Source organism: Sturnus vulgaris, chromosome 6, assembly GCF_052056855.1.
Source record: "Sturnus vulgaris isolate bStuVul1 chromosome 6, bStuVul1.hap1, whole genome shotgun sequence".
Taxonomy (NCBI): Eukaryota; Metazoa; Chordata; class Aves; order Passeriformes; family Sturnidae; genus Sturnus; species Sturnus vulgaris.
In genome coordinates this window covers 9,580,228-9,607,715 of record NC_142248.1, presented here as the reverse complement: position 1 = coordinate 9,607,715, position 27,488 = coordinate 9,580,228, and the positions used below count along the sequence as shown (strand labels likewise).

Genomic DNA, 27,488 nt, shown 5'->3' with positions numbered 1-27,488 from the left:
TAAGGTAGCTCCCACTTGGCATCCTTGGCAATCCTATGCAGACTGCTCACCATGACAGGAAGATGGTAATGTGGAAGAACAACCCTCTTCAGGAAAGAGCCAAATCTATACTACATTTTTGTTTTAACTCTGTTTCCAGCCCAAGGCTCCTGCAAACTAGTATTTCTTCAGAGATACTCACATAAGATGCATTTCATACTTTCTTTTCTCCCTTGCAGTGTGGTTGTGGCTGGCAGCATAGACAGCCTTACTTGTTTCTTGTAGATGTGCCACTGCTGCTGCCACTTGACAGACATATCTGGATCTGAGATTACATTTTGATTTTTATTGAAATACAAAAAGTGCAAACTGTGAAATACAAGATTGGTGCAGATTAAAAGAAAATAAACAGTGTGAACTGTGAAAACCCAGGCCTGCACCTGATGAACATCAACAAAGAAGGTGGCAAACATCAGCAACAAAAGCAAAGCCAGGATCTTTGCACAGGAACCCCTGTGCATATAAAAGGAAACTGGGACCAAACTGGCCCTCAGCTCTCTCATGTTAGCACACAAGGCATCTGGAAGGCCCCAGAACCCCTGCACCACCCAAAAGCTCTGGTGTCAATTCACAGCTTGGGCCATGGAGTGATCAGAGGCCATTAAGACAGCAGGAGGCTTAGCAGAAGGGAATGTTCTAGGTGCTAAAAGCAGGAGGTTGATGCAGAACAAGTACCCCTACAGGAAGAAATGGCCAACAGCTAACCTGAAAGGTAAGCCAGGGAAGAGATCCTCGGGCAGCTCTATAGCAAGGAGAAAACTGACACAGACAAGCGCCTTAATTGTACACCCCGACCCATACAAGGCAGAGAAACCCAGCCTAGGCAGGACCCCGCCCATGTAAGGAGGGAATTTGACCCCCTGGCCTTAGCAGGTGCAGGCTCTGGTGACCACCCACCTGACACAGGCTGCAGGCAGGCCTGGGCCAGTTCCTTGCTCAGATCACAAGAGGAATATTTCAATACAAGGCATTCAGGAGAACAGACTGCAAAAACAACTCTGGTTATTGTGCCTGCTCCAGGGCACTCAGCAGCTCCAGCACACGGAGCAGCAGAGGAAAGGGGATATTTACAGTGGGTTCCTTCCAGGATTTGCAAGCACTTTCCCACCATGAGCAGTAGTAGTTCCCTGAACACTCTCCAAATCTGCTCCCTGCAGGCACTGAACTGGAGCAGGCTTTTATCCCTGCCTGCAGGGGGTGAACCAGCCTCTATTTTGCTAAAAAAGGAAACGTCATTTCAAGAATTCACTAAAAAAAACCCAAAAACTAAATCCCCCCCAAAAGAACACCCTAAAATAAACCACCGAACTCCAGCCAGAACTTGGACACTTGCAGTATTCCCCACTTTCCCCTGGACAGGAGCTACTCCAGGACTGCTCCTCTGGCTACTGGGCAGGGAACAGTCCTTGCTGCTCTGCAAGCCCAGAACATGCCACTTTCCCCAGAGAGTGCATAGGGCCAGGCCTCATGCACTCAGGCACTTGGATTCCAGGTTGTCGAGCTTGGGCATTTGTCTCAGAAGTTAGCTGGGCTTGCCTTTCCTCTAGGGAGATGAAGGTGAAGCCAGTGCCAGCTGCAGATACAGTCAGAGCACCAAGTCTCCTTCTCCCCCCAACCAAAGCCTCCACAGAGCAGGACACCTGCATGGAAAGAGGGGCTGCACTGGGCTCCCTAAGCCTCCAAAGTCTTGCCCCTTAAACACTGGGACAAATACACCTCTCTCCACACTAGTCCACCCCAGATTAATTCCTCTACAGCACATCAACCCTGCTAACTCACTCTAGAAGAGATCACAGATGAATTAGGAGCAGATTATCCCTCCCTCCAAAACATTTACTTAGTTACTGCTGTGAATTGCTCAGGATGAAACAATTCATATCCTGGTCAAACAGGGAAGGATCCTATTCTTGGAAAAGGGAGACTTGAAGTCAGCAGCCTGGTAGCCTCTATAGGGTAAAGTCTCCCAGTGTCTACAAAGGATCAGGTCCAGTCCTATCTTAGAACATCTCTTGCTCCAGTCTTAGTAATGCTCACTTTCTTTTTCACTGCTCCCACCCACGTGTAGGTGTGTCTGCTCCAAGCCAGCTGGCTGGACCTGTGCTGCCTTGCAGAGCTGCCTACGTTTGCACCCGTCTCCATTCCAGAGTTTAACAAAAAGAGCAATCTCCTTAATTCCTGTAGGAGATGCCACTTACTTTGATTACACCACGGACACTGACCCTTGGTCAGTGTTTAGAGGCAGGCTAAAATATTAGGAAAAAGCAAGTTCTATTTAGCATCCAGTAAATTTTAAAAAAAGCAGTTCTGCTTGGTCCTAAAGATTTGTCCCTGAAGCCAGGTGCAGCAGGGAGGTCTGGCCCAGGCACACAGGGCACAAGATACAAAGATAAATCACACCAGTGAAGTAAGGCTAGAAGCTCCCTCCTAAAACCCTGACGGGCCCAGGCTGAGGAGAAGGCTCTCTTTTAGCTCAGGTAATGGGAATGAGGCAACCCAAAGCCAACAGAGATGCTGTAACAGCTGCTCCAGGGAGGTGCCACTCCATTCTGAGCCTGCCTTGCAGAGAACACAACCTCTCCACCTGTGCCCAGGGCATACAGGATGCACCTGGCCAGATGGAAGGGTGGAAGGTATGAACCCAGGAGGAGACACGGCAAAGACCCTTGGCATGGAATAGCTGTTCCTTCAGAGCTTTGGCACGAGTGCTCAGCACCTGGGCAGAAATTTGTAATGGTGCACTCCATGGTGAGGGTTAGCCCCAGTCCCCAGACCTTCCCTCAAGGCCATGCTCTCTGTTACACCATGCTGGGGAAAGTTGTGCTCAAAAAGACAACTAACTAGTCAAGGTGGTCTGTGACAGTCAGCACAGACAGATATGCCTGAAGAGGCCTTGTGCTGCTGCCAGGGCAGATGGTGATCCTCATGGTGTTCAGCAGCTCAGTGCCACCAGGGCACTTGCTCCTGCCATTCAGGCTCACCAGCAGCCAGGCTGGAAGTGCTGCTGGAGGGACAAACACACCTGAGCTGCATACCTACGGGAGGCAAGTCATCCACTACAGTCCAGCAAACACTGAATAGTACCTGGAGTGGGTAACCCTAGAGGGGCTGGGCTTTGGGCTGAACTCGCCTTCATTGTTTTGGAGTCTGACAGGTAACACGGCGCATTGCTGTGAGCCTGTCCTTCACCTGCCTACTAAAAGCAGGGGTCTAGAGTGGTGTTTGCAAGTGCAGGACATGCTGCTACCTGAAGCACAAGGGCTGCTGCTCCCTTCCCTGCTTTAGCTGCCCCTGGGGAAAGGCATGTTCAGTGCTGAGAAATGGCACTCACAGTAAGAATGTCTCCATCACAAAACCCAGCAAGCCCGCCCTAGCCCAGACAGCCCAGCTGAGGCAAGGAGGGGTGAGCTGGGACTATTGGGAGCTTGAACAAAAAGATCTGTGCTGAGGAACGGACCAGGAGGGCAGAAAAACTGCACATAAGGGAAGAAGGAAAGGAAGGCAGGTCATCTGATAGGGCAAAAGACTGGTGATGAGCCCTGGAGGAGCTGCGCTGGTGGCTTAGACTCCAATCTCAGCAGGTGGGAGACCAGCTCCCCTGCCCATCCAGAGCTGCAGATCTCCTCCTCACTTACTTGCACACTTTCACCATCATCTCCACAGCCCTCACTTTGCTCATCACCCAGAAGATCAATGGTCCCTTTGTACTGGAGACAGCTTGGTCACAGCTCCAAGACAAAGAAGGGGGAAGGTGGGCACAGTGTGCAGGTGTGGCCTGGCCTGGATTCAGGCCTCTGCAGCCTCAAACAGCTCCTTCTGGTGGTCCAGCAGGAATTTGGTAAAGGTATTGATGGGATTGATGGCTTTTAGAGTGATGGCCACATCTTTGGCCCAGAGCAGATTTGGGCCGAACACAACTGCCAGGTTGGTGTTGGTCATCTTGTTTCTGTCACTGTGAGCAGAGACCTATATGGGAAGGAAAGAGTCCATTGTGAATCCTACAGAATAGCACAGCACCTGCCCTTTACCTTCCCCAAAGCCAGAAATGACAGACTCAAAGAGAAAACGAGAGGAGAAAAGCTGTCCATAACAACAGGACCAAGAGCATTGTCAGACAGTATCTCTACGATTATCTCTACAAGTCCAGAACACCACTCACGATCATCCCTCTTGCTTGAATGGCCTTGCAGTGGCTTTCTCGGCAGCAGGAAGTACCGTAAAGCAGATCTGAGACCCCTCTTCTGCTCAGCGACTTTGCATTTCTACCTCCACCCTGGGGAGCTTTCAACCTCCCTGGTATAGACCACAGAGGCTGTATGCCTGCACCTTTTAGGCTGAGGCCTGCCTGCACCTCTCAGCATTATGACAAGCAAATGTTTAGGCTAGTGCTCACCTGCACCAGAAAGGCTGTCAGTAAACGGAGCACTTGGTAGTTTTCTTCTGGCAAACCCTGGAGTGTTTTGCGAACAACATCGACACGTTTCTCCTCTTCCACACCTAAAAATCAAGAGAGATGGGACAATCCTCAGCACTCAACCAGATAAAGGCCCTATTGGCAGTCACAAAGTATCCCATGCATGTCCCCACTAAAACATCTTTGCGTTCGTCCAGTGCAACATTCAGGGAGTAGCACACTTGTTACAACTCACTCTGGAAGCTGACAACATGGCTGTAGAGGCCAAAAGTGAGGAGGGGCTCAGGTAGCTCCCTCAAGAAGGTCTTGAGAATCACAGCAGGGAGGTGGACATCTTCATACTCCTGGAAATCTACAGGCACACCTGAGAAAGTAGAGCAGAGACTCAGTGCTTACTGGCCAAAGCAGCACCTCCTCCAGACAAAGGACAGGACATGATGGTCAGAGCCCAAAACTAAAGAAGGGGTATTTTGAAGAATACACAACCCTGAAGTACCACATCTTCTAACAGAGTGGAAAAATATGTCCCAAGATCATACACAAAGCAGTGCTGAATCCAGCACTACATCTGTAGAAGGCATCAAATGAAACATGACTAAGTTTCATCCTGGTCATCTTCAGTCCCTTCAGTATAACCAGAGTAAGATGGCATACCCCACCCCAAGAAACAGAGAAACTTTCAGAAAAAAAAAAGGGTAGAATAAGGAGAAAAGGAAAATATGAGTGGGAAGGAATATGCTTTCCACACAGCAGAAGTACCAGATACTTCTCCCTTGCAATTCAGGTCATACCCCAAGATGAGGCCTCACCTACAAACCTATCAGAGAAGGAGAGGATCCATGATGGACTAGTTCCAACACAGTTGCAGTTGGACAGTAGTAATTAGGAAATGAGAGGGGCTCTGATGTGTTTGGGCACTTACCCATATTGTATTTTTGCTGGACCTCTCTGACAACCTGTGTATTTGCTGATCTCCGGAAAATCCCCTCTGTATTAAGAGCTGTAAAGTGACAGCAGATAGAGAAGAAAAAAATCAGCCATGTGAAGAGTCTTTAAAAATGCTGACCTTAAAGGCGATAAATCCATGCTGTGGGGCATTCAGACAGATATCAACAAGCCTCTTTTTTAGAGTACCACAATTCTTTCTGCTTCCACTATCCCACAAAGGATACAAGGAGCATTTGGCTACTTTTATACAAGTGGGAACATGGACTCCTGAAAAAGGTCTCCTAAGCCTTCTACAATCTCACCTGAAGGCTAACTCACCTAGTTCAGGCTTTACACCCTATTCTAGACTGCTACTCTTCTTTATCTTGCCACAGTCTTGATGGGAGCTTGGACAGGATGGAGGTCACTGATTGCAGCTTCCCCAAACACTTACCATGCTCCTGCAAGTGAGCAATGGTGTCTCTGACCACCAGAGGAACAGGAGACTGATCAGGGCTCTTCTCCCTGAGACTGCAGCAAGAAACAAGAGGTTACACAACTGCTACACAGGACTGGTCCTGCCCTACATGAAGCTTCCAACTCTTGAATTTGCCCATACAAGCTGTACTACGTATGACCTTGCTATCACCCATCCCTGGTTCAGCCATTATTCCAGCCTTCTATACTCTTCACCTATCATGTTACATCATGGACTGGAGCAACTATGAGCTCATTACTAGACCACCGGAATGTTTTTCCATCTTCTGTAAAAATCTCAGCCTGTGTATGCCAAGGCAAAGGGTTTCCCAGAGGGCAAGGATGCTAGGTATGAATCAGGTGAAAAGGGTTAGGCTTCCTTTTTCCTTTCCCATAGGACCAAGAGCAGAAAGAAGCTGACACATAAGAAAAAAAAAATTTGGCCTCCACATTCCTGTGACAGAACATTTATCAACAAAATGGCTGTCAGGGAAAACCTCGTGATGCCAAGGTGCTCGCTGCCACCCTCACATTCGATTGTCCAGACCACTGATATCTTGGAGCTGTTCACCCCTCCCAGGCTGCTAACAAGCTCAGGCACCACAGCATTAAGGCAAACACCATCTGGAAAAGTTGCACTGAAGCTGGGGAATGTGTTCCCAGACTGCCTCAGAGGATGTGTCTAGCTACACAGTACTGGCTCCTCCTCATTCCCTGGAGAGGCAAAACCACACTCAGAGCTAAAAATACCTTAAACACTTAGTATCACCAGCCCTTGCCAGTGTCTGTGTTTGCCTTTGTAACTGTACAGGAATGGGGAGTGGGATTCACTACAAGGGCGAATAGAGGTGCTTTTAAAACAGAATTTATGATTTGGAAAACAACTAAGAAACAAATCTGCAGCACTGCTCAAAGTAGGACTCAAAAAGAGTCCTAAAGAGACCTCTGTCATCCTCCTACAGACTTCTTTTGCTTAAAAGGAATTTTCTAGTGCCATATAGCTGTTCCCATGGCCCTTATTTTGCTCCTCCCTTAGTGACCCTAAGTTGCAAAAACAATCTAACCCAGGGATCAAGAGGGTGGAACTGAACCGAGTTAGTCAGGATCTGGACATGAGCACAGAGTTCCTCAGGAAAATGATTCAAGTTTCGTAGGAAGTCTGAACTGCAAGAAATTTTGCAGCCATTTTCTGCTCTTGTTCAGTAATAAATACAGTGACCTCATAGCAAGCAAGTTAGGGCAAAAGCAACACAGTCTAGAAATACTCACTGCTGTAGGGAGACTCCAAACTGCTGGTTTGGCAGTGGTGGGCGTGGGGGTGTTGGCTTCTGGGGCACTTGCAAAGGTTTCTGCAGGGATCTCAGGTATTCATCATACCTGCAGCAAAACACAGACCAGTAAAAAGCCACTCCACCTCCCAGAAAGTGCATGAACCCAGCACTGCACACCCACTGGTAACAGCACCAGACTAGTATGGTCGATTACACTTATGCAAAACCACCACAGGCAGCTCTGGAGCACAAGAACAAACAGCTGGTTGCCAGGAAAAAAGCAGGACGAAAAGGAGTATCTATCTGTAATCAAGAGTTGGAGTAGCTGACTAACAGCATGGGCAGGAGGCCAGGACAGCACTGCTTGTAATGAGACACATGCATATGTGGGTGTGGGACAGGGAAGCAATCTGGTAGGACTGAGATTATGGCAACTTTGGGAAGCCCCAAAGACAAGCTGAGCAGTGCAGAATGAGCTAAGCAGGTGCCCAGAGAACAGATGCACACCATCACCTCCAGGTCAGTGTTAAGATCAGTATCCTGCAGAAAGTCCCCAGGGGGTGAGTGGGAGATGCAGGATTGGTGCTCCACTGGGGGAGGATTTTTAACTCAGACAGAATAGGGACCAAGGACATACAGGAAGGACTATAGAGAGAAACCAGTCTTAAAGGCAACTTGTCACCACACCCTGCAAAAACACTGCCTGAGTAGAACAATCTCCTCCTTCCCTTGCCAATCTTTACAAAAAGTCCCCTCTCACAGAGCCCTAAGCAAGGAGACAAGCATTATTCTCACTTCAGTACTTGGCTTGGGATCCCCAACTGTTCCAGCTTCACATACTCCTCCAGCTCACTAAGGTAATTCACATAAAAAATCTTTCGTCCAAATTTAAAGCTGAAAAACAAGAGAAAGGGAGATACATGAGTCATTGGGAAATCCAGTAACAGAAGTGACTTCTTACAGAAAAGGAGAGCAGGGGGCTGCAAGAAACGTCAGTGGGGCAAAGGGTAGGTATGGCTGAGCAGCAGAGATGTCACCCACATTGCTCTCCCACTCCATCTATTTTACCAGGAGATGCAAAGACTTTCCAAGGTACATTAGAAGCCCCAGCAGCAGCAGGCTCCCTCAAATGCTGGATTTCTCCTTCCTATGTTCAGCAGTAGGCTTTAGAAGATTTTGCTCCCAATTATTTCATAGATTCAGTACCACAATAAATTAAATATTTGAGCTGCAGAGCCTACAACTTTTTACTTCTACTTGGCTGGAGAGAAAAGGAGTAGCACAGAGCTGCAAACTCTGTAGGTTCTTAGAGAGGTATTTCTGAGCGCAGAAGTGGAGGAGATAGAAAAAGGTGAGACACTCCAGGCTTGGCAGCCTAGGCTCAGCTTGTGCCCCTCTGAGAATGCCCCACTGCTCCCCTGCAGTGTGAGCATGCAGGTGAGTGTCCAACAGTGCTTCCTTCCTACCTGATCAGAGGCTTGAAGAGTATCAGCAGGGTCTTGATGAACATGGTTGGGTGCACAATATACAAGGCTTTGATGTTCTTCTTGTACCTGCCAAGAGAAGCCCAGTAATGACAAGGCGCACTTTAAGCAGAGGAACCAACCTTTCCACAAGATTAAGGCATCCTGGTTGCTTCATCCCTTTTGCAGTGAGCTGCATCCCCAGGAAACTACAATTGTACCGTGGGGCTGACACACTTGAACCAGGTCCTGGGTTTGCTGCTTGCCTGTTGGCTTAAAGGATGTAACTACAGAAGGAGCTGTTTATCCTATGATTCAGTCTGCATTAAACAACAATCCATCTCCTTAAGTAGGAGAATAAGTGACAGTAAATTATGATCACCAAGCTACACAGGGGGCCTAGTGAAGATCTCTAAGTTAGGCTACAGAACAGCACATAACAGCCCTACTTGCTGCAGCTTTACTCACTTGCGATCAAATTCCCTGTAGGCGTCCCGCAACCAGCTCAGGGATGGCTTGTTCTCGCTGGTCAGGCCATGGTGCAGGTACACCAGAGTGTAATCACTCTCCACATACTGGTCCAGTGTGAATTTCAGGTACCTGAGAAGAAAGAACTGATGAATTCACTTTGTGCTCTGCTAAAGAAAGGCTCTTTTTGTGTCCCATAACAGAGGATTTGCATCCCCAGCAATGGAAGTAAACACTTGGGAGGATATGACCAGCTAAAGAATGGATCTGAAGATCTACTGCAGATGGATCTGTCCCCAGGAATCCAGCAGCTGAGAATTAGATCAGATTTAAGAAATAAAGAGCAGCCTACTAAGGCTCTACTTACCCCAGCAGTTTCACATGATCTAGTTGATGACTTGGGGGCATCCGGCAGGCACTGAACAAAATGACTTTTCTTCCATATTTGTCATCACCTGCAGATAAAATGCCAGAGATTACAGGGAGTTAAGGACTTCATTGTGGTCTTGGCAGCAAGGGGTAAAGAAAGAATGAGAAATCATCATAACAAGGCACAGCTGCCAGCAAAACTAAATCTGATTTTCAGCAGTTATCATGGGCCTAGTGTGGAAGCAGAAACCTGAACACCAAGGGCCTGGCAAGTCAACGAGAATGAAGAACAGATTCCCTGCTCCAGCCCTGAAAGGAGAGGAAAGACTGGAAGCCAGGATACCTTGGGGCACATAGGGATGGAGGCAAGTACATAGCAGAGTGCTTAGAGCATTAATCCTGCAAAGCTGTCCCTGTCACTGCTCCTGATGCACATGTGTCCAGGGAGGCACAGGGAAAACTGTCCCTCACTGGCACAGTAACTCCTTCCACCCTGCACACAGACCCAGACTAACTTCTAATAGTGTGGTGCATCCATTTCTTGCTTCACCTGAAGCTTAGTCCTGCACACGGAACACAGGCCATTTCATACCCTGGAAACCAAGAAATTCCTAGAAAAAGAGCAGTTCCAGTTGCATCCCAAAGATGAGAAACAAGCATCATCGTAAGTCTCTTCTACAGACAGGCCAAGCAGGGCTGCTGGATTCTCCAGGGGGATTGAAGGGTAAGCTCTTCACTGCTTCCTAGATTTTTCATCCACAGAGAGATTTTTCCAGTCTGAGACGGAAGGAGCTGCAAAGTGCAGCACAACAAAGCATTCTTTGTAAAAGCCATGCTTTACAGAAGCCATTGCAGAAAACAGTCCCCATCACATTGGAGCCAAATAACTCATAAAGCACCATCATGTCACAGAGGACACTCCCAGCCACCACTTGAGGCTTCAGAGACAACAAGCCAAGTTTTCCCCAAAGCAAGTCTTCAACCGTCAGTGGACTTCTGCCAGCAGAGATCTCAGCCCCATGAACAAAGCCCGAGCAGACACACATGGCCAAGCTTAGCAGACATGCTGGGAAATAGAGAGATTTGGATAAGTAAGAACCAGGTCACAAATCTTGCAGACATACAGAGTTTGAGGGAAAGTCTGATTCTCTCCCAGACATAACACTCAATCCATTTTCACAAAGATGATTTCTTTATAGCAGCAGTGGAGATGAAATGGTTCCTTTAGTATGAAGGGTGAAAGTCTTCCCACCTTTTTAGCTACTCACCCTGCTCTGAAACCTGTGTTTTCTTGTCAAGCAGAGAGTGCAACCGTGAATGGGGCTGTTGAGGTTATACTCAACAATACCCTCCTTACTCCCATATGGTAAACCATTTCACACAGACCACAGCACAGAAAAGCAGCAAGGATCACTACTTATGCAGGACAGACCCGCAATACATCACTCCTCTTGAATTAAATCCTTTTCCCAGCATGGATTTACAATATTCATGCAGCCATTTTCTTACCATTGCACAGGCTCTGGTCCTCAACTACCACTTGGCTACACTTGCCATGCAGTAACTGAGGTCTCGGAATAGCAAACCTGCTATGTCTGGGAACACTGCCTGTTAGTACCAGATGGCCACCTGGTGCTGAAATGGCAGCCAGAGAACTCATACACGCCAGCCATGATATTAACATGTCACCAGCCCTCTTCTGCCCTCATCTAGCCAGAACAGATTCTCTTGCTACTTGTTCATTTTTATTTTCACCTTGCAAGTCCCATTTTCAAGTCACTCACCAGACAACACAGGATTTACTGATGCACACAAGCCAGAAATTCTACCAAAGCTAAGGACACCGTGGCAGCACTAGGTACGGACCAGGAAAGGGGTGGCAGAGGCCATCACACTGACATACACATGCGCAGATAACGGGGCACTTCGGGAGGACGCATGACCTGGAATGCAGGACTAGAAGAGAGTGATGCAAAGTTTATCTGGAACAACTGGATACAGTCACAGCCAGGCAACAAGACCAATATCACATTGTATATCCCATGGTAGCCCACTCTCTGCCTAGCCCAGAGTTTCTTGGTAGCCTGCTATGAGCTTAGGGCCAGGTCTAAGGTAATAGAGTTGTCTAAAAGACTTTGCAGGTTACAAAGTCCTGGGAAGGAACATGGCATATTGTGACCCTTCCCATTGGTCTTGAGAACTCATGTCTCTATCTGAAGGACAAAGGGTCCTGCCTGTATAAAGCAGCAAGAAGATGCAGCATTTGAGAATCCGTTGAGTTTTATAGTCACGAAAGAGAATGGTCAGAAAGACAAGAGGTCATTGCAGAGCTCTATGCTAAATTCAGAACAGGTGATATTTTCAGTTAACTGAGAGGCTGCATGTCACACCAGAGTGGATGGTCTGAGGGCCAGATGCAGACTGCAAGCTTAATCACGGCAGGCCTTTGTGGTGTGCACTACAGCACCACGTTCGTGCCATGTTGTGGGTGGCCATACACTCAGCTCAGGCTTTTGGGCACAGATTATCAGACCTGACAAGTCACAATTAAGGAATGACATACCTTAAATAGCTTTCTCTGAAATGACATAAAAGCCTACAGCAAGGCCTATGCAAAGTCTACAGTCTTGTTCCTTATATAGCCTCGGTGAAAACGTCTGGGATTGCTGGTAAAGAATAAACAGACAATCCATGATTCTGCCAAAGGGGAGATGGCATGTATCCCCTGGACAATTTCCAGGACCAAGTACATCAAAAGATAATCTACAGTGCCCTGGATGCCTGAAAAAGGAGTGGCCTGCTTTGCCTTCCAAATCAGAATGAATTTATGCATGAGACCTACAAAGGAACCAGCATGCCCTTTTCTGAGTTCTGGGTTTTGCTCCAATTTCATCACTGAGCTCAGCCTGTTGACACAAAAACTTTCAAAACCATCAACTGCCAATCTTATTTGTGCCTGACATATATCTGATCAGTGTCCTTGCTCCAGACATGACAATATCAAAAATTCAGCATCAAAGCTGAACAATCAGTTTCTCCAATTTATAAACAAGAACCTAAAGCCCATTCCATGCATTCTTGTTGGAGGAAACTACCTCCAGGTGGCCCCTTTACCTCCTGCAGAACAGATTCTTATCAGGTTTGGTCTTTCCCAGATGCTCCATCCCTTGTACTATTTGCTTTCCTGTTTGCAGTATTAATCTTATGTATCTAGGTTTTCACCCCTTGTTTGCAATTGCAAATAGCTGAAGTTTCCACTGAACACAACTACAGACCATGAAGTAATCACTTGGCTTCTCAGGCTGCCTCCTACCTCTCCCAGGTGAGGAATGCTCAATAGTTAACAACAAACCAATAACTAATTATATGCCATCAGTACTCACAGAGCACCTCAACTTTGTAAGTTCATACATAAAAAGTATTTTCAATGTACACTGGAATTAAACTACCTCCCAGAAGGATGTGATTCAGACTATGTTGCTTTTAACAACGAAGAGCAAGACAGTAGCCAATATCTAAACCTCTCCAGTCAAGACAGCTGCTCATCTAAAGAGATATGAACTTGTAGCACGGATGGACATAAGCTCCTGAACATTGTTATGGCACAAAGGCCCGAACTGTGCTTTTCCCCTCGCTCAAAAAGCTGCATTTCCAGGGCATTTCTAAGACAAGGGGCAAGGAAAATCACTGCTGTGTTTCCAAGCCATGAGTACAAGGCCAAACTTCTAAAAGGGCTGAAATTGAAATACTGAGATAAATGTTCCAGATTGAAACCTGCAGCAATACGAACATATCACAGCAGAAATTCATATCAAGTTGAAAACAATGTCCCAAGACAGGGCATTAAATGAATCTGCACAGCCAACATGGAAAATACATCCTTGGCACGTGAATCCTGTTATTTATTATTTCTAGGTAAACAGAAATATATCCACTAAATATCCTGAAATATATGTATCCTTTAGCATTTATGTCATGATTTGAGGCAGCCTAACTGCAGTCTAGAGGCTGCTCATTCCTACCTTCATCAGGTCACCTCGGTTAAGTGTCCATCTTGTTGAAAGATTCAAATGGGAATACCCTAATACTTTGAGAGAACCCAGATGGCTAAAACTCGACACCAAAAGCTAGTGTGACTGCTAAAACAGCAAAGTTAACAGAGTTCAGGGTCAAGGAAAGGGCACCACTACAGAATACTGGAACATTACTACACAAGTTTTACAAAGCTTAGCATGTTTAATCAGAGACACTGTTAGTAAAAAAACCTGTCAAATGTAATTTCATTTCAATTAACTGTGCTAGGATTACAGCACAGCTGGGAAACGTTTAAGTATAGATGATTTTAGTTGCCTATTGAATTCCAGAGTGGATTTAGCCCTGAAGGAAAAGAAGGTAAGGAGCTCAAAGCAGAAGTATTTTAATACATGATTTTGTCCACCTCAATATTCCCAATATCCAAACACTGCCAGAATCAGAAAGCCTTATGAAGTGAATATAGCTTTAACTGATACAAAAATATACTAGAGGGTCAGATTAAAGAATGCAGAATGGGAGGATGTCTGAGGGCATAGAAAAAGGGGGAGAAGACTCCACATAATGAAGAAATGAGAATCAGCATTTCCATGAATTGTGTGAAGATCTTAGCAGTAAGAATTTCACACCAATAGAAGTTTTCATGTACATTGAGAAGCATGAAAGCACCAGCAGCCAAATTATTGAGACTTAGGACTGAAGTCCGGAGAGTATTAACAAATGCTCAGCAAGCCCAGGGCAGTCAAGCACAGCTTTGGGCAAACAAGTTACCAGAACACAACATCTCTGCAGCCAAATGGAGAAGAAATAGATAACAGCTGCTTTCAGACGGAGAATCCAGTTTAACTGCCAGCTGCTTAGCACGTGAGTGCAGCAGCAGATCATGTGAAAGAACAGGAAGCAATCCTAGAATGAACTTCCAAAGCACATAGGATGTAACAGGATAAACTGGAGTTCAAACTGAACTGGTCCAAGCAGGCCACCACCATGACAGGACAGAACAGGATTTACACTGAGACCCATGAGCCCTGAAGTGCCCAAAGTAAAGCCCACACGCCAAATTTGGCTCAGATGATTCTGCTGTGCCTGAGGCAGAGGTGCAGCCCTCAGACAACAATTTTGTGCAGCCTTTGGACTCCTGAAAAACTGCCAGTGCAGCCTAAGGCTGAGCAAAGTTTGGGCTCCCCTGAGACAGTCCAGCTACAGGCCATGGTCATGCTAAAGGAATACCATTATCTACAGAACCAAATGTTAGTGCCACAAAAAATCAACCTACCTGGTTGGGCCCCATCAAGTTCACCCTGGTCTGGAGGAACAGAAAAAAAGTTATAGCAAGCCAAGCTTTGCATCCTTTCCCAGAAAGTAATCATGAGGGCAAAGTCTGAGAGCCTAGCCAGATTGCCACCGGGATGCATTTAACTGCTGTCTTACAGCATTCAACCTCCTTCCATTTCATCTTTCCCCCTGCTCCTCTCCAAAGCAGCCTTATCTAACAATCAGAGGCAATAATAGCAAAGCTTGATTCCCAAGTCTCTTTTTTGAATTTGCAACTAATTCTGTATAATCAAATTTCTTGCCCTTACTGTTACATTTCCTCTGCCACCAAAATGGCAACTGCTGTACTGCCACTTTTAAAAGGGTTAATTGCAATTAATTATGAAGTCCTCTGAACAACTTCAGAAGTGCACAGAGAATAGCATCATACCATATGAATAACACATCCTACAGCCATAACTTTTTTTCATAATTAGTAGATTCTGAATTTAAAAAATGCCAATTAGAGTAATTAAAAAAAAATTTCCTCTAGTTTATGAAGGCATTTATTATCACACCTAGCCTCTTTCCATCACTCTCACAGCTATATACTCAACAGACCCACAATGGGCCTATCAACACAGGAGCATTTGCAGAGCAGGGCTCTAGGAAGAAATTCTCCATTCTCTTAACCTCCCTCAGAAACTTAAAATTCCTTAGATACTCTCCCTTCCCTTTATCTTGCATATCAAGATATGGTGCACAAGCTGGGCTTGCTTTGGATGGACTCAATTCCACAGAGGCAATTCATTATTTTTTATCATACAAAATATTCTTACACAAACAAACAAACAAACAAACAAACAAAAAAGTTAAAAGCCAGAAACTACATCCAAAAGCAGCAGAAATGCAGGCAGTCTGTTTTAATGGAGCCAGTAACAATGAACCATGCCTGAAGGGAAAAGGCCCCTTGTTTTTGCTAAGGGGCCTTTGCTGAGTCCATTAGCCACCAAAGGCACCCTGCAACACACTTTCAACACAAGTTTTGTCTGCCACTTCTACCTTTACCTGCCTAGAGAAACAACAGCTACTGGTAGATAGATTTTACTTCCCCATGTCAATCACCAACACTTACAGCAAATCATCAGCACTAGTCACAGCTGTGGCACCTGCAGCCACCTTTGTTGGGAAGGTTTGGTACCAGATTCACCAATGAAAACAGATTTACTGCTGAAATTGCAGCTTCAATCCAGTAACACAAAGGAAGATACACTCATAGCTCTCCACCTTGTTTTCCCACTTCAATTACAGGTCTTACACATATTGGCATCACAGCTTTTCTGGGAGGGCAGCCTCACAGATTGACAATTAATGATGTGAGGCAGCAGATTTCCCACACGAACTAGCAGAAACATGCTTTGAGATCCAATAAAGTTTTGAAATCACAGGTCAGAGATTATGTAGCTGGAGTATATTAGTGACAGCCACTTTTCTGACCACTGATACCCTGCCATTTCTCTATGACAGGGAGAAATGCATATGCCAATATATGCTAGGCCCCCATTTTCTTATCCCAAAAGAAAGCAAGGCAGTTATTGTGTAAAATGGGAATACTGATGAACCTCATAGCCATAGTTTTGCATATTGACCACAAAGAAGAGACCAGTATTTCAGACTGGGCAGCAGAACGAGGAAGGAACACCTTGCCAGAGCTGACAAGAGTCCTGCTCTTCCCACACAGTCACAGGTTTCCAGTACAAACTGCCATCTCCAGAGACCTCCTTTAGACTATTATTAACTACCTGCCTTAGTTTTGCAATTCAGCCTGTGCTAAAATTCAAGGCCAAGACTATGTCACATCTAGTCTGCCTCAATCCCCAAGAAGATGGAAGCAGCACCTTTGCCATGTAAGAACTGGCAGGAGAACACAGAAACTCTCAACATAACAGAAACGGGATAGTTCCTTAATAGCCCTCAACCAGGAACTCGTGTTTCCTCTGAATGCTATGTGACGTGAGCAAGGAAAAAAACACACTCTGCAGAAGTGGATTGTGCAATGAAATCAAACCTCCTCTCTTTCACCTTCTGGGCACGTGTAAAGAAGAATCTCACTGCTGCAGTACTCACAAAAAGAGGCACTGAGAGTCAAGAAGAACAAAACCACACAGAGTCCTCTCCAGAGGCTGCATAAAACACTCCATAAACACACACTTTAAGGCAAGTCTGAAAGGACCAGCAGAGCACCAACATCTTCCTTCAGAAAAGCATTGAGTCCCAGAACCAAAAGAATGTTTTCTTGTACTAAAATACTGTGATTCCTAACAATACTCCAGTTCTGAGTACTCCCTCAGGACTGTGGTTCAGATGCCTTTTGCTGTCATCTTTGTGTAACACACCACCACATGGGACAGCAGTGACATGCCTGCTCCTTTCCCATGGACAGCCTCTTCCCGCAAGGTCCCGTCTCCAGAAGAGACAGGAGCATAGGGCACAAAGGAGAGTCTCCAGGAAACTGCTGCACTATTTTTAAGTGAAAAACCCCAAAACTTTAATTTTCCTAACAAATTCTGCAAAATATTTTTCAGTACCTTCCCCTCTTAGGTCAGATAGCCAGGCTTTTCAAATCCAGCATGCCTTGGACTGAATCAGAAATTAAAGTCAGCTAGTAAATGAGTGTGCTAGTTTTGTATCATCAAAACTGGGGTTTTATTAAGTTATTAACACCATGCACATATCCAGCAAGAAGCAACTACTTTTCTGACCACATAGGATAGATAACACTGGGGTCATGGAATTCAGCCTGAGGATGGGAACTAGCCTTCTGCTTTTGTCTCAAAATAGCATCATCATCCCAGAACATGTTTCAGGGCAGGCAGGAACAGAATTAGCCACAAGCTTTCTGCTCTGAAGTGCAGAACAGGGAAGGACATGGGAGAGAAAGCTAATTAATCAATAGAATGGATAAAACTATCCTTGATCTGCTGCCATTTGCTAATATTTACAAGAGAACTAGGGTAATTTTGTTTCAGGGTCAGCATAACCAGTGTTCCTTGCACCTGGAGCTGCTGACAAACATAATTTGTCAGCAGAGCCGGATCTGAACAGTTTCATATTAAACCTCCAATGAGATTTTTATTCTCCAGGCTATCTCTAATAGGATTTTTCCAGACTTTCCCAGATTGTTTGTCTCCGACTACAATCCAGAGAACACCACCCTGTCTGATACCCTGAACAGTTAAAATAATCAATTACTAAAAAAACCAAAACCTAACAGCTTCACCCTGGAACCAATACTACAAGTCAGACCCCTTTGATCAACGTCATAAATTCTCCTTTCAGGAGGTGAGAAACCAGCGAGTCTCAAAGCTATATGGCAGCAAATCCTCTATCTGGAGCTGTGCTCCAAGCTCTCCCAGCGCCAAGAAAGGCATCACACCACACGCCGTGTGTGGGACCATCACATGCTTTCAGACACATCAGCTACCGGCGAAAATTGCCCAGCAAGAGGCAAGAACAGAAGCTTCTCTGAGCTGTTTCTGCACTATGCAGAGACACTGCAGGGACACAGAGCTCACTAGGAATACAAATTTAAACCACAACGGGAAGAGTTCAGAATGCAGGCATAGCTCCCATCATCCCACCCCAGAATCTTTTCAGGAAGCTGGCTAATTCTTCATTTGCCACCCTAGACCGTGTCAAATGACTACGTTCCAACAGCCACTGACACACACCTCCAGTGCAGTGATACTCCACTCAGAGAGCTTGTCAAAGAAAGTCATGTTACCTCAGAACAGAAAACCCATAGAAAGAGTGGTGTTTATGTCAGGAGGCAGCAGACAAAGCATATCCTTGGTTTGGGCTGACATTCCAGTCTTATCAATGTCTCTGATCTGAACTCTGCTAAGCACTTTGTCTGAAGCTCAGTCTGTATCATTTAACTCCCCCTTTCCCAGAGTCCTCAAACACCAATTACCTCTGCCATTTGCATTCCAAATATTCTGGCTATTACCACTGAAATGGTGGAGTCCACACATCTGTCCCTTTCCAGTGTCAGCAGTAGAGACCAGGGTGCAGACCTCCATAAACCCCAGTCCTGAAACTCCAGCACCATGGAAAAGAAGCTTAGTAACACATTTGTTAAGGAAAATACTTCTGGCAAATCTATAAGGCATAATGGCCCAAATGTCAACACCTGGCATGTCAAACGAAGCAGGAGACAATAAACAACAAGGTTTTGAGTCTGCCATTATAATTTTGTTCCACAAAAGATGGAACATGAGAGATCAGGAAAAAGAAAGATCATTTGAGAAAACTGCCCAGAAAAGAATCATATCAAGACAACTCTTACCAAAGTAAGTGCCTGAGACTCTTTCCGTTGTGGTCAAACTCTGCTGCAGAACAACCCTAAATCAGGAGGACTCCAGCTTGTGCCTCTGCTTCCTTGAAAATTCACATGTGGGGCAGGGACCAAGGTACAGAGAGATGGCAGTAGGAGGGGTAGGAGGTGGCATCAGGAGGGGTATGAGGTGGCTATAGTCAAGCAGGAAGTATGAATCAAGTCACAACAAGTTGAAGAAGTGCTTCTTTTCAAGGAACACAAGACAAACTGACCTTGCCCTTCACTCAGGCTCACCACAGCAACCTAAAGATCACCCCCAAAACTCTTTTTTATGGAGGTCCCATCAGTATATTACCAAGAGTTAGAGTAAATAAAATAATATGGACAAGAAAACACAAAGAAAATCCAAATGCTTGTGACCCTGATGAACAGGGTCCTCATAGTGGAACACAGGCCTATTCCCCCTATTTCAGATTGCTGTACGTGTTATTTCTGGACAGGATGGCAAGCTCTGGCCATTCAGACATGAGTGATGCCACCTACTGTGGCTTACTCAGTCAGCTGAGAACCTTAGAGCTGTATTGCTTAACTAGGTAATTTCTGCAGCATTATCAAGCAAAAACCACTTTTGTGCTCGGGATGTAGTAAAGGGCCATATCTAAAACAATTCACCAAAAGCAACTGAGTCCTGACAATAATATAATCAAGTCAGCAAGAGACAAGAAGTAACCCAAGTTTAGCTAAGTCAATGGAAAATTACATGTATCACAAACAGTCAAGAAGTTTGGTGTTCCTTCTGTGCCACCAGTCATTGCCACTTGGGCTGGGCAAACAGCAGATGTCTCCAGAGCCCTATTAGAAAAGCCCTTCCTCAGCCCAGCTGCAAAGACATCAAAAGACAAAACAGAAAGGCTCCTACCTGCTACCTCCACAATGTGGTGCCTGGCGATATCATAGTAGGGATCATCCCACTGCAGGTGAGTGACAGGCTCAGGGGAGCCTTTGGAGTCATCTGCATAAAGTACAAACAGTCAGAAGTTGGGATGTGGAGTACATTGGCAAGTACAAAGAGACAGAGATATAAGAAAAAATGGCACTTCTACATGGGAGGGACTAATGTATGCAATTGTGCACCTTGAAAACCCACTTCAGAAATTCTGAGTGGGCAAGAGCAGCAATGACTTCAGGAGAGTCCTGTCAGTCCTACAAGATCCATGTGTCCCTCAGAACGTACACTCTCTCAAACAACTGTTCAGATATGCCACAAATATTCACAAAGACAAAACCCAAGGACACCATCATGGCTTTCTAGGAAAGGAGGATCTTAACATAGTGCCTTGACGGATGGTCATCCTGTACGTCCTTCAGCTAATTTTCCTGACCTCTTTATTCACAGTTCATAGCCCAGGATTTCAGAGAAACAACTCAGATCTCCAGCCCCACCTTCCAGATGGAATGGAGACCATTCCTGTCCAGGAGGCCAAACTCTCCTGCAAAAGAACGCAATGGAGGACACTCAAGGATTTGCAGCAGATCTACACTGTCAGCAGCAAAATGTAGCCAGGCACAGGACTGAAAAGAGTGTATTTACAGCAGCTGGCTCTACACTTTTTAATGCTGTTCAATACTGAGGATGATTCACTCGGGTGTGGTGCAAGTTTAATGCGTCTATAAAGCTTTTAAATGGAGCTGGGGCTCTCTGTATATGTAGATATGACCACAATGTTGCAGGACAAACAACTGCTTTTTGGCCAAAACCCAGATCCAAAATAAGCAGGATACTTACCTGATTTGGGAAAAGCAGGGACTTCATCTGCTGGCCAGTTCTTATCATCTATGGAGGCCAGTTTGAGCTGGCTAAGAGACTGGCTGGTACCATCCAAGTTCGGGTCATCCTGAAGTTCTGACAGCGGGTCTGTAGCCATGGTCCCCAAATACTGCAGTTTATTTTGCAGCGTCTAGAACATGGACTGCAGAGATTGTTAGGTGAGACACAGAGATCACAAATCTACCTCCCCACAAAGGTGCTTTCTCGTCTCACTGATTTCCCCCCAATACTCCCTTATCTTTACTTATCCAGAGATTGTTTCCCCTCTCCCTTAAATATAAGCAGGAATTCCTCCTCCTCCTCGCTGGTGGCACGATAGGTCAGATTCTTTCATGCCAATTGCTATCAAAGGCCATCAAGAGCTGCACCAACCCTCTCAAGGAGTCTCTGCTTGACCACAGCTCTGGACAGAATAGTTTTTCTCTCCTGAAACAGAAGCAGCACCAGGACGCTGAGGAAGGCGACAGGCTGCACCAGCCCCTGCCTGATACACTCCCTGTATGGCTCTGAGCTCCCCTCCCTCCGAACGGCTGGCACAAAGCCCGGCTGTTTCCACAGTTGGTCCAGTGCTGGAAGCTTTCCCAAGAATCAACCCCCCTTCGTTCTCCCCACAATGGAGAACCAGAGCTCTCAATAACATTGAAGTGGGTGCTTCAGTGTGCTGGGATCTGAAGAGAGAAGTGAACAGCTCCTTAAAACAGGAATTTTTTTGGGAAAACAATACACATACAACCCTCATCCCCTTTCAGCATCACCCAGTAAATCCTTTCTCCTACATAATAGCTAGCAGCAAGGAATCATCTCTTTCATTTAAAGCCATACAGCCTGAATGACTATTTTTCACCAAGCATGCCATAAGGAGACCAAAGAATTAAGAGGGTCCAAGAAACAGACAGCTCAGTGCATTTGCTGCTGTTTGCAAATATTTCTCACTCTCATCTGAAGCAGAAGATACATTAAAGCTGGGTCTGAGCTAGCACAGCATACAGGACCTCCTAAGAGTACCAACTCTTAGGGACAATCCTTGGGAAGCAGCTATTATCCTCTGAATCCAGTCTCCTGGAAGTAAGCAAGGAAACATTAAAAAGGACAGCTATGTAGATGTGGATTGCTCACACAGACTACATGCACAGTAATTCAGTGGTCAGCAGGCAGCAAGCCAAGAGGAACTGCAGAAAAACAAAGTGACACCTTGCATTAGCAAGAGTCTCTACAACACTGTTTCACAGAAATGCTTGTGCTTATATTGCTTTATGAGGAGAGCAAAGGGTTCAAAGATGATCTGAGGAGAAACAACACCTTAGTGTGAAAAGTGCATTTGCAGTAAAGCTATTTCCTTTAGCAGAATGGAGAGGGGGCAATGATGTTTTGCATCTTCCACCTCTAGAGCTTGAATGTGTATATTCATCCAGAGAAAACAACGAAACAGTTACTCAGAGTGAGCACAGAGGACAAGACCCGTGAGAGATTGAGCTCTGGAAGATGTCACACACATGCTCAGGTCTGTACTTGCCACCAAGCTTGGGGATGCATTTTGAGACCACAGAAAATTGGATATTCAGTGGTTTTCCTCTCCCTTTGGACCATTCCAAGCTTATTATTTACTTCGTGTCCTCCCTTATCTGCTACTCACCAGTTTGCAAACAGTTTCCACCTTTCTGGGCTCCCAAAGGACTGGAAGCTATTGCTAATCAAATGCAGCGTTTCCCAAAATATGAAAGAGCATGACATATACAGGCAGCAGTCCATCAAGACAGCACATCAGACGCACAGGGTCCCACCACTGCAGCCACGCAAAGATCCAAGCAAAATGATTCCCTTCCCTCTGGTGAGGGCTGCCACAGCTGCCTGACCTCTGATCTCGACAGGGCAAGGAGCAAGAATTCAGGTTCCCTAGCACCGTGAGCTCATGCTGGAACCACGAAGCAGTGGAGCCAAGGGACAAGGACTCCCCACCCCTAGCAGCTGATCTGATTTCTATGGTAACAGCAGGCACTGACTCCTATGACTCAGCGAGCTTAAAGCATTTCCCACAGGAGCTCAGCAGCCCCAAAAGCCAGTGCCCCATGCTGAGGAAACATCCATGGCTCGCCAGGGCAGCCTCTCAGCATTCACAGCTCTCAGGGACTTCCAAGCCCTAGCGGGGACAGGGGACCCACATTTGACTGCTGCCATCCACTGAGATGCCTTTCATGGGAGATTCTCGGGGACGCCAGGCAGCAACCACTTCCCCAAAGCCAGGTCCTGAAACGCTCAGGAACCAAATCCAAATCCCCCCCACAGTGCAGTGATGGTGCAGCCACCAGGCCAGCAAGTCACCAAGTTTCCTCACTTGTCCCTACACAGATCACCCACTTGGCTTCACAGTCAACTTGCAGCACTTATCCAGAGACAGAAGAGCAAGTTCTTAGACAGCACTGGGGGATTTCCCTTGAGGCATAAAATTAATCTTAGTGTGGCACCATGTAGAAGAAGGAAGTTGTTAATAGGGTCCACACTGCAAAAAGAACCCAGTGGATAGTGCTCTGGCCTCACCCCTTGGAAAAACAGACAAGGCTCTCCAGATACCTTCATGTGCTTTTCACAGCCAGCTCCATTCCTTGCCCGTAGGTTACTGCTCCATGGTATTAATGGAAGCAGGATCCAGAGCAGAAGGCCTCTCAGATTCGAGGTCCTTTTTGTGAACCAGACTGTGGTACCCAGAGAGCCCCAGAAGGTTTTGCAGAATTTTCTCCAGCCTTTTCCCAACATGCAAAAGGTAAAAGCCTGGGGTTTCACATCAGATAACCATACAGCAGTTTAGGACATGTAATCCTCTAAATGCCTGGGAACTAGCAGGCTCTGAGAAGGACAGAACTATAGCTAGGAGGTAAGACACAAATTGAGGATTTTTATATAAGGATACACATTTCACTTTCCAATAGTGCAGCTGCATGAGATGCTTCCCTATGTACTCAAAAATGAACCCTAAGGATCTGTCATTAAACAGAAAGTCCATATGTATCATGGTGATATAGTTGTTAAAATGGGTAAAGTGTTTTTTAAAAACATTTCATGTTTTTTTAACAATAAAAGAGCATTTCAACAGATTTAACTCAGTTTAAAAACTGCACCTGTTTTACATAAATGTCATGACAAGATGCACGTGGTACATTTCATATAGAAAATACTAAGAAAAAATTACATACCTAGATTTAAAAAACAAAAATTCTAGCCAAACATTTAAAAACTAAAGAAAACACATGGCAGCAGAATCATTTACTTCCTGCCAGGCTCTAAAGAGCCAATTGTTACCTTTTTTCCAAGCATTTAAGTATGTTTTCTGCAACTACACTGCACCTGAACATTTGCTGTGCAATAAAAACTAATTTTCCTAGATAAGAGAGACATGTGATGGAGAATAGCACATTCTGCTAAAGGAGAGGACTCAGACCATTAAAATACAATTTTCACACAAATTCTGAGCTGAAGATTCCTTATATAAGATCCAGAATTTACCCGGGGAAGACCATTCACTTATATCCAGGAAATCTTGGTAGCTGCTGTTCATGCAAACTATTTTTTTTCTGCAATTTTAGTAGCTGCTGTTCATGCAAACTGGTTTTTTTCTGCAATTTTAGTTTCACTGCTTTTCTACCATTTATTTCTAAGCTACACCTGCTTGGTAGTTTCCTCTTCCTGTTTTGCTTCCAGATGTACTATTAGTTCAGAAGTGAATTACACTTCAAAATATGTCCATGCATATATTACCACACCCTGGAGCTGCACAAACAATAAAGAATTAGAGAACCAAAGTGGCCTCTTCCGTGCAAGATGAACAAGCAATGGTCAGATGCAACACAGTCCCAGTTCCGGGATTATTTTTCTGACTCTGGTGCCATCCATGCCTCCTCCCAGTTTTGGCTTATTTGCACAAATGTCTCTTTCTCTGTACACAGCAATCAAGACCCTGCACTTTGCTATAGTGTTAAAAACATGCACATTGCAAGAAAAGGGAGCAGTTACTCAGCAGCAGACCTTCAGAGTACTCACGTGAGTTCCAGATCCAAGACTCACCCGCAAAGCCCACTCTGTGTCTTCCCTCACATCAAGACTGATGATACCACCGAGAGCATCACCACCCTGCTACTACCCTGGAAGAACCTAGAGGTCAAAGGCCAGACCTTGTCACGGCTCACCATGACCAGTAAATTCAGGACAGACACACTATTGCTCAGGGAAGATCTTTGGTCCTTCATTATTCCAACAGCTTTTTAATTGAGCAGCCTTCCTTCCCTGGATTGAGTCATCTCAATCCGTTTGCTGAAGGCCACCTCTATGCCCGCTGGAAATCCACCCTAAGAAACACTCAACCTCCCCTTACCGGTTCTCTGCAGGGTCTGAGGGGGAAAAGTGCTGAACTCTGCCAGTGTCCTCTCCGGAGCTGCTGCACAGAGTACAGAGGCTGCTCTCAGTGCTGTGCAGGACCCACCCGGGACTCACGCCTGAGGGAGGCAGTGGGGCACACACAGCCCTGCGCGGGCTGCCCCCCTCCTCCTCATCCCCTCCACCGCACATCTGTTCTCTCCTGTTCCCTCCGACTCATCTCCTGTGAGACCCCTGAGCGAACCTCAAGATTGCTTACGAGACTCACAGATTTCCTATTAATGCTGTTGAAACAAAGGTCGCCTAGTACGCGCCAGCTGCCCGAAGGCAGGACAAGTACCAGCCCCTGCTGCTGAGCACGGGGGTTAATGGCAGCCAGCGCCAGCCCCGCCGCAGGCGCCGAGGTCGGGAGCAGCCAGCAGCAGACCCGGCGGCGCCGCTCCGGCGGTACCGGCACCGCCAGTCCCGACCGGCGGTGCCCAGGACACCGCGGGCTGCCGGCCCGGCTCTCCCCGCCCAGGTGCCCGCGGCGCTTCGCCAACCGCGCTCTCCCCGCCAGGCGCGCACCGCGGGCGAACCGAGCCGCTCCCTCACGGGGGGCGAGCCCGGCAACACCCGGACGGAGCGCTGGGGGCTCCGGGCCCAGCCCCGGCCCGCTCATCCCCAGCCCCAGCCCCAGCCCCACCGCCGGGCCGCTCCCCCGCCCCAGCAGCACCAGGACAGGCCGGGCCCGCTGCTGCAGGCAGGGCCCGTCCCCGGGCACCCCCACGCCGCCCCGCCGGTGCCGGTACCTGCCGCCGCCGCCCGCCTGTCACCGCCGCCCGCCGGAAGCCCGGCCTCGCCGCCGGGGGAACCCGCCCCGCCCCGCCCGCTGCCGGCCCCGTCCGGGCGCGCCCGCCGCTCCCTCTCAGCGTTCCGCCGGCACGGAGCGCCCGAGGCCGAGGGGCGGCTGCGGAGGCGCGGGGACCCGGGCCACCCCCGCAGGCAGAGCCCCTCGTAGGTACGTGCAGAGGCCCAGAGTGGGCGGGATGAGCGGCCCGGCCTTCCCGAGCGTCCGGTTTGCTCCTTCAGCTGTCGCCGGCACGTGTGCGCCCTACAGCCCCCGAGGGATAGATCTTGCGTCGCTTTTAGGAGCTACCAGCCGAGAAAAGAGCGCGTCGCCTTGTTTTATGCCAGTCATGACAATACGTCCTAGAAATACTGCTCGTGAAACAATAAGAATGCTGCACGGGTGCTGTCTGTGGTGAGAAATCAGAGATTCGTTCCTCTTCCCGTTTAAAAGGGAAAAAGATCATAAAAGTGATGGTTCGCATGGCAGAGCCCCAGGTTTACTGCATAGCACAGTATCCATCTCCAGCGTTGATCTTCCTCTTAGCCAGCAGCAATCATGTCACATAACAGCCAGCGTTAGTTTACTCACCATGCCTTTGTGTTTGTGCAGGGGATACCGAGGTCTCCAAGGCAGTAGCTGATGAAACCACAGTCCTCAATGACCCTCTTAGCAGACTGTCCACCACCAAATATTTCCACGGGCTGCAAGAAGCTTCCAAACATGAGCCATGGCAAGCCAGGGCGCTGGGGACTGAGAATCAGCCCCATCTCAACCACTGAGACCAGTGGCAGGTGCAAAGAATTGGGTAAGAGTGTGGATCCCAGATGCGCAGCACAAAAAAGTGATAATGGGACAGCAGGCAGCAAGTCTTGGAGACCTGGATCTCTTATCTCCCTCAAGTAGGGTTTGATAAGTGCTTCCTAGGTTGGCAAGCCATGCAAGGTGCATGCTCTGGTCAGCTCACTCCAGAAGTGCCTGCAGGACTCTGGTGGCAGGACAACTGGACAGGAACCCTAGAAGATCAGTCCTACAAAAGGAGAGACTAGAGATTTGTGAGAAGGAGAGCAAAGCTTCCAAAAACTTCAGACTGGCATCCCCAGAGCATGGGGGGAAGGGCTCACTGGAGGGGCCTGAGTGGCAGGAGGAGTATTCAGAGCTGGTGGAGGATTATTCTGGCAGCCCAGGCCCCCCTCTAAGATCTCTGTCCCAAGAGGGGATGATCAAGCACAGGTGGTGTTCTAGGGAGTAAGAGAAAGCCTTCCTGTGGCTCTGTCACCCCAAGAAGCACCACTTTGTCACCCTTGCCACAAGCCCCTCCTATACAGAGTGTGGCAAGAGCTATAGTTCAGAGGGGAGCTTCAAGGCCCATGCACTGGCCCACGGGGTGTGTGGCCATTCCAGTGCACCCAGTGT

General features: G+C 47.0%; 1 protein-coding gene across 7 annotated transcripts; it reads right to left on the bottom strand.

Annotated features, from left to right (window-relative positions):
- Positions 1-305: 305 nt before the first annotated feature.
- On the bottom strand, positions 306-26,086 carry ARHGAP1 (Rho GTPase activating protein 1). 7 transcript variants are annotated; one of them, XM_088166894.1, is made up of 14 exons: positions 26,035-26,086; positions 20,837-21,020; positions 19,970-20,062; positions 14,734-14,763; positions 9,424-9,511; positions 9,057-9,188; positions 8,592-8,678; positions 7,921-8,019; positions 7,124-7,231; positions 5,832-5,908; positions 5,373-5,450; positions 4,686-4,814; positions 4,430-4,533; positions 306-4,002 (listed from the first exon to the last, which is right to left on the bottom strand). In XM_088166894.1, the coding sequence occupies exons 2-14, from the start codon at positions 20,973-20,975 to the stop codon at positions 3,823-3,825; spliced, it is 1,344 nt and encodes a 447-aa protein (XP_088023020.1). In that variant the 5' UTR covers positions 20,976-21,020; positions 26,035-26,086; the 3' UTR covers positions 306-3,822. The 7 variants fall into 7 exon arrangements, with proteins under 7 accessions (XP_088023020.1, XP_088023023.1, XP_088023022.1 ...); XM_088166897.1 differs by lacking the exon at positions 26,035-26,086 and adding an exon at positions 25,242-25,408; XM_088166896.1 differs by lacking the exon at positions 26,035-26,086 and adding an exon at positions 24,911-25,224.
- Between the last annotated feature and the right edge of the window lie 1,402 nt (positions 26,087-27,488).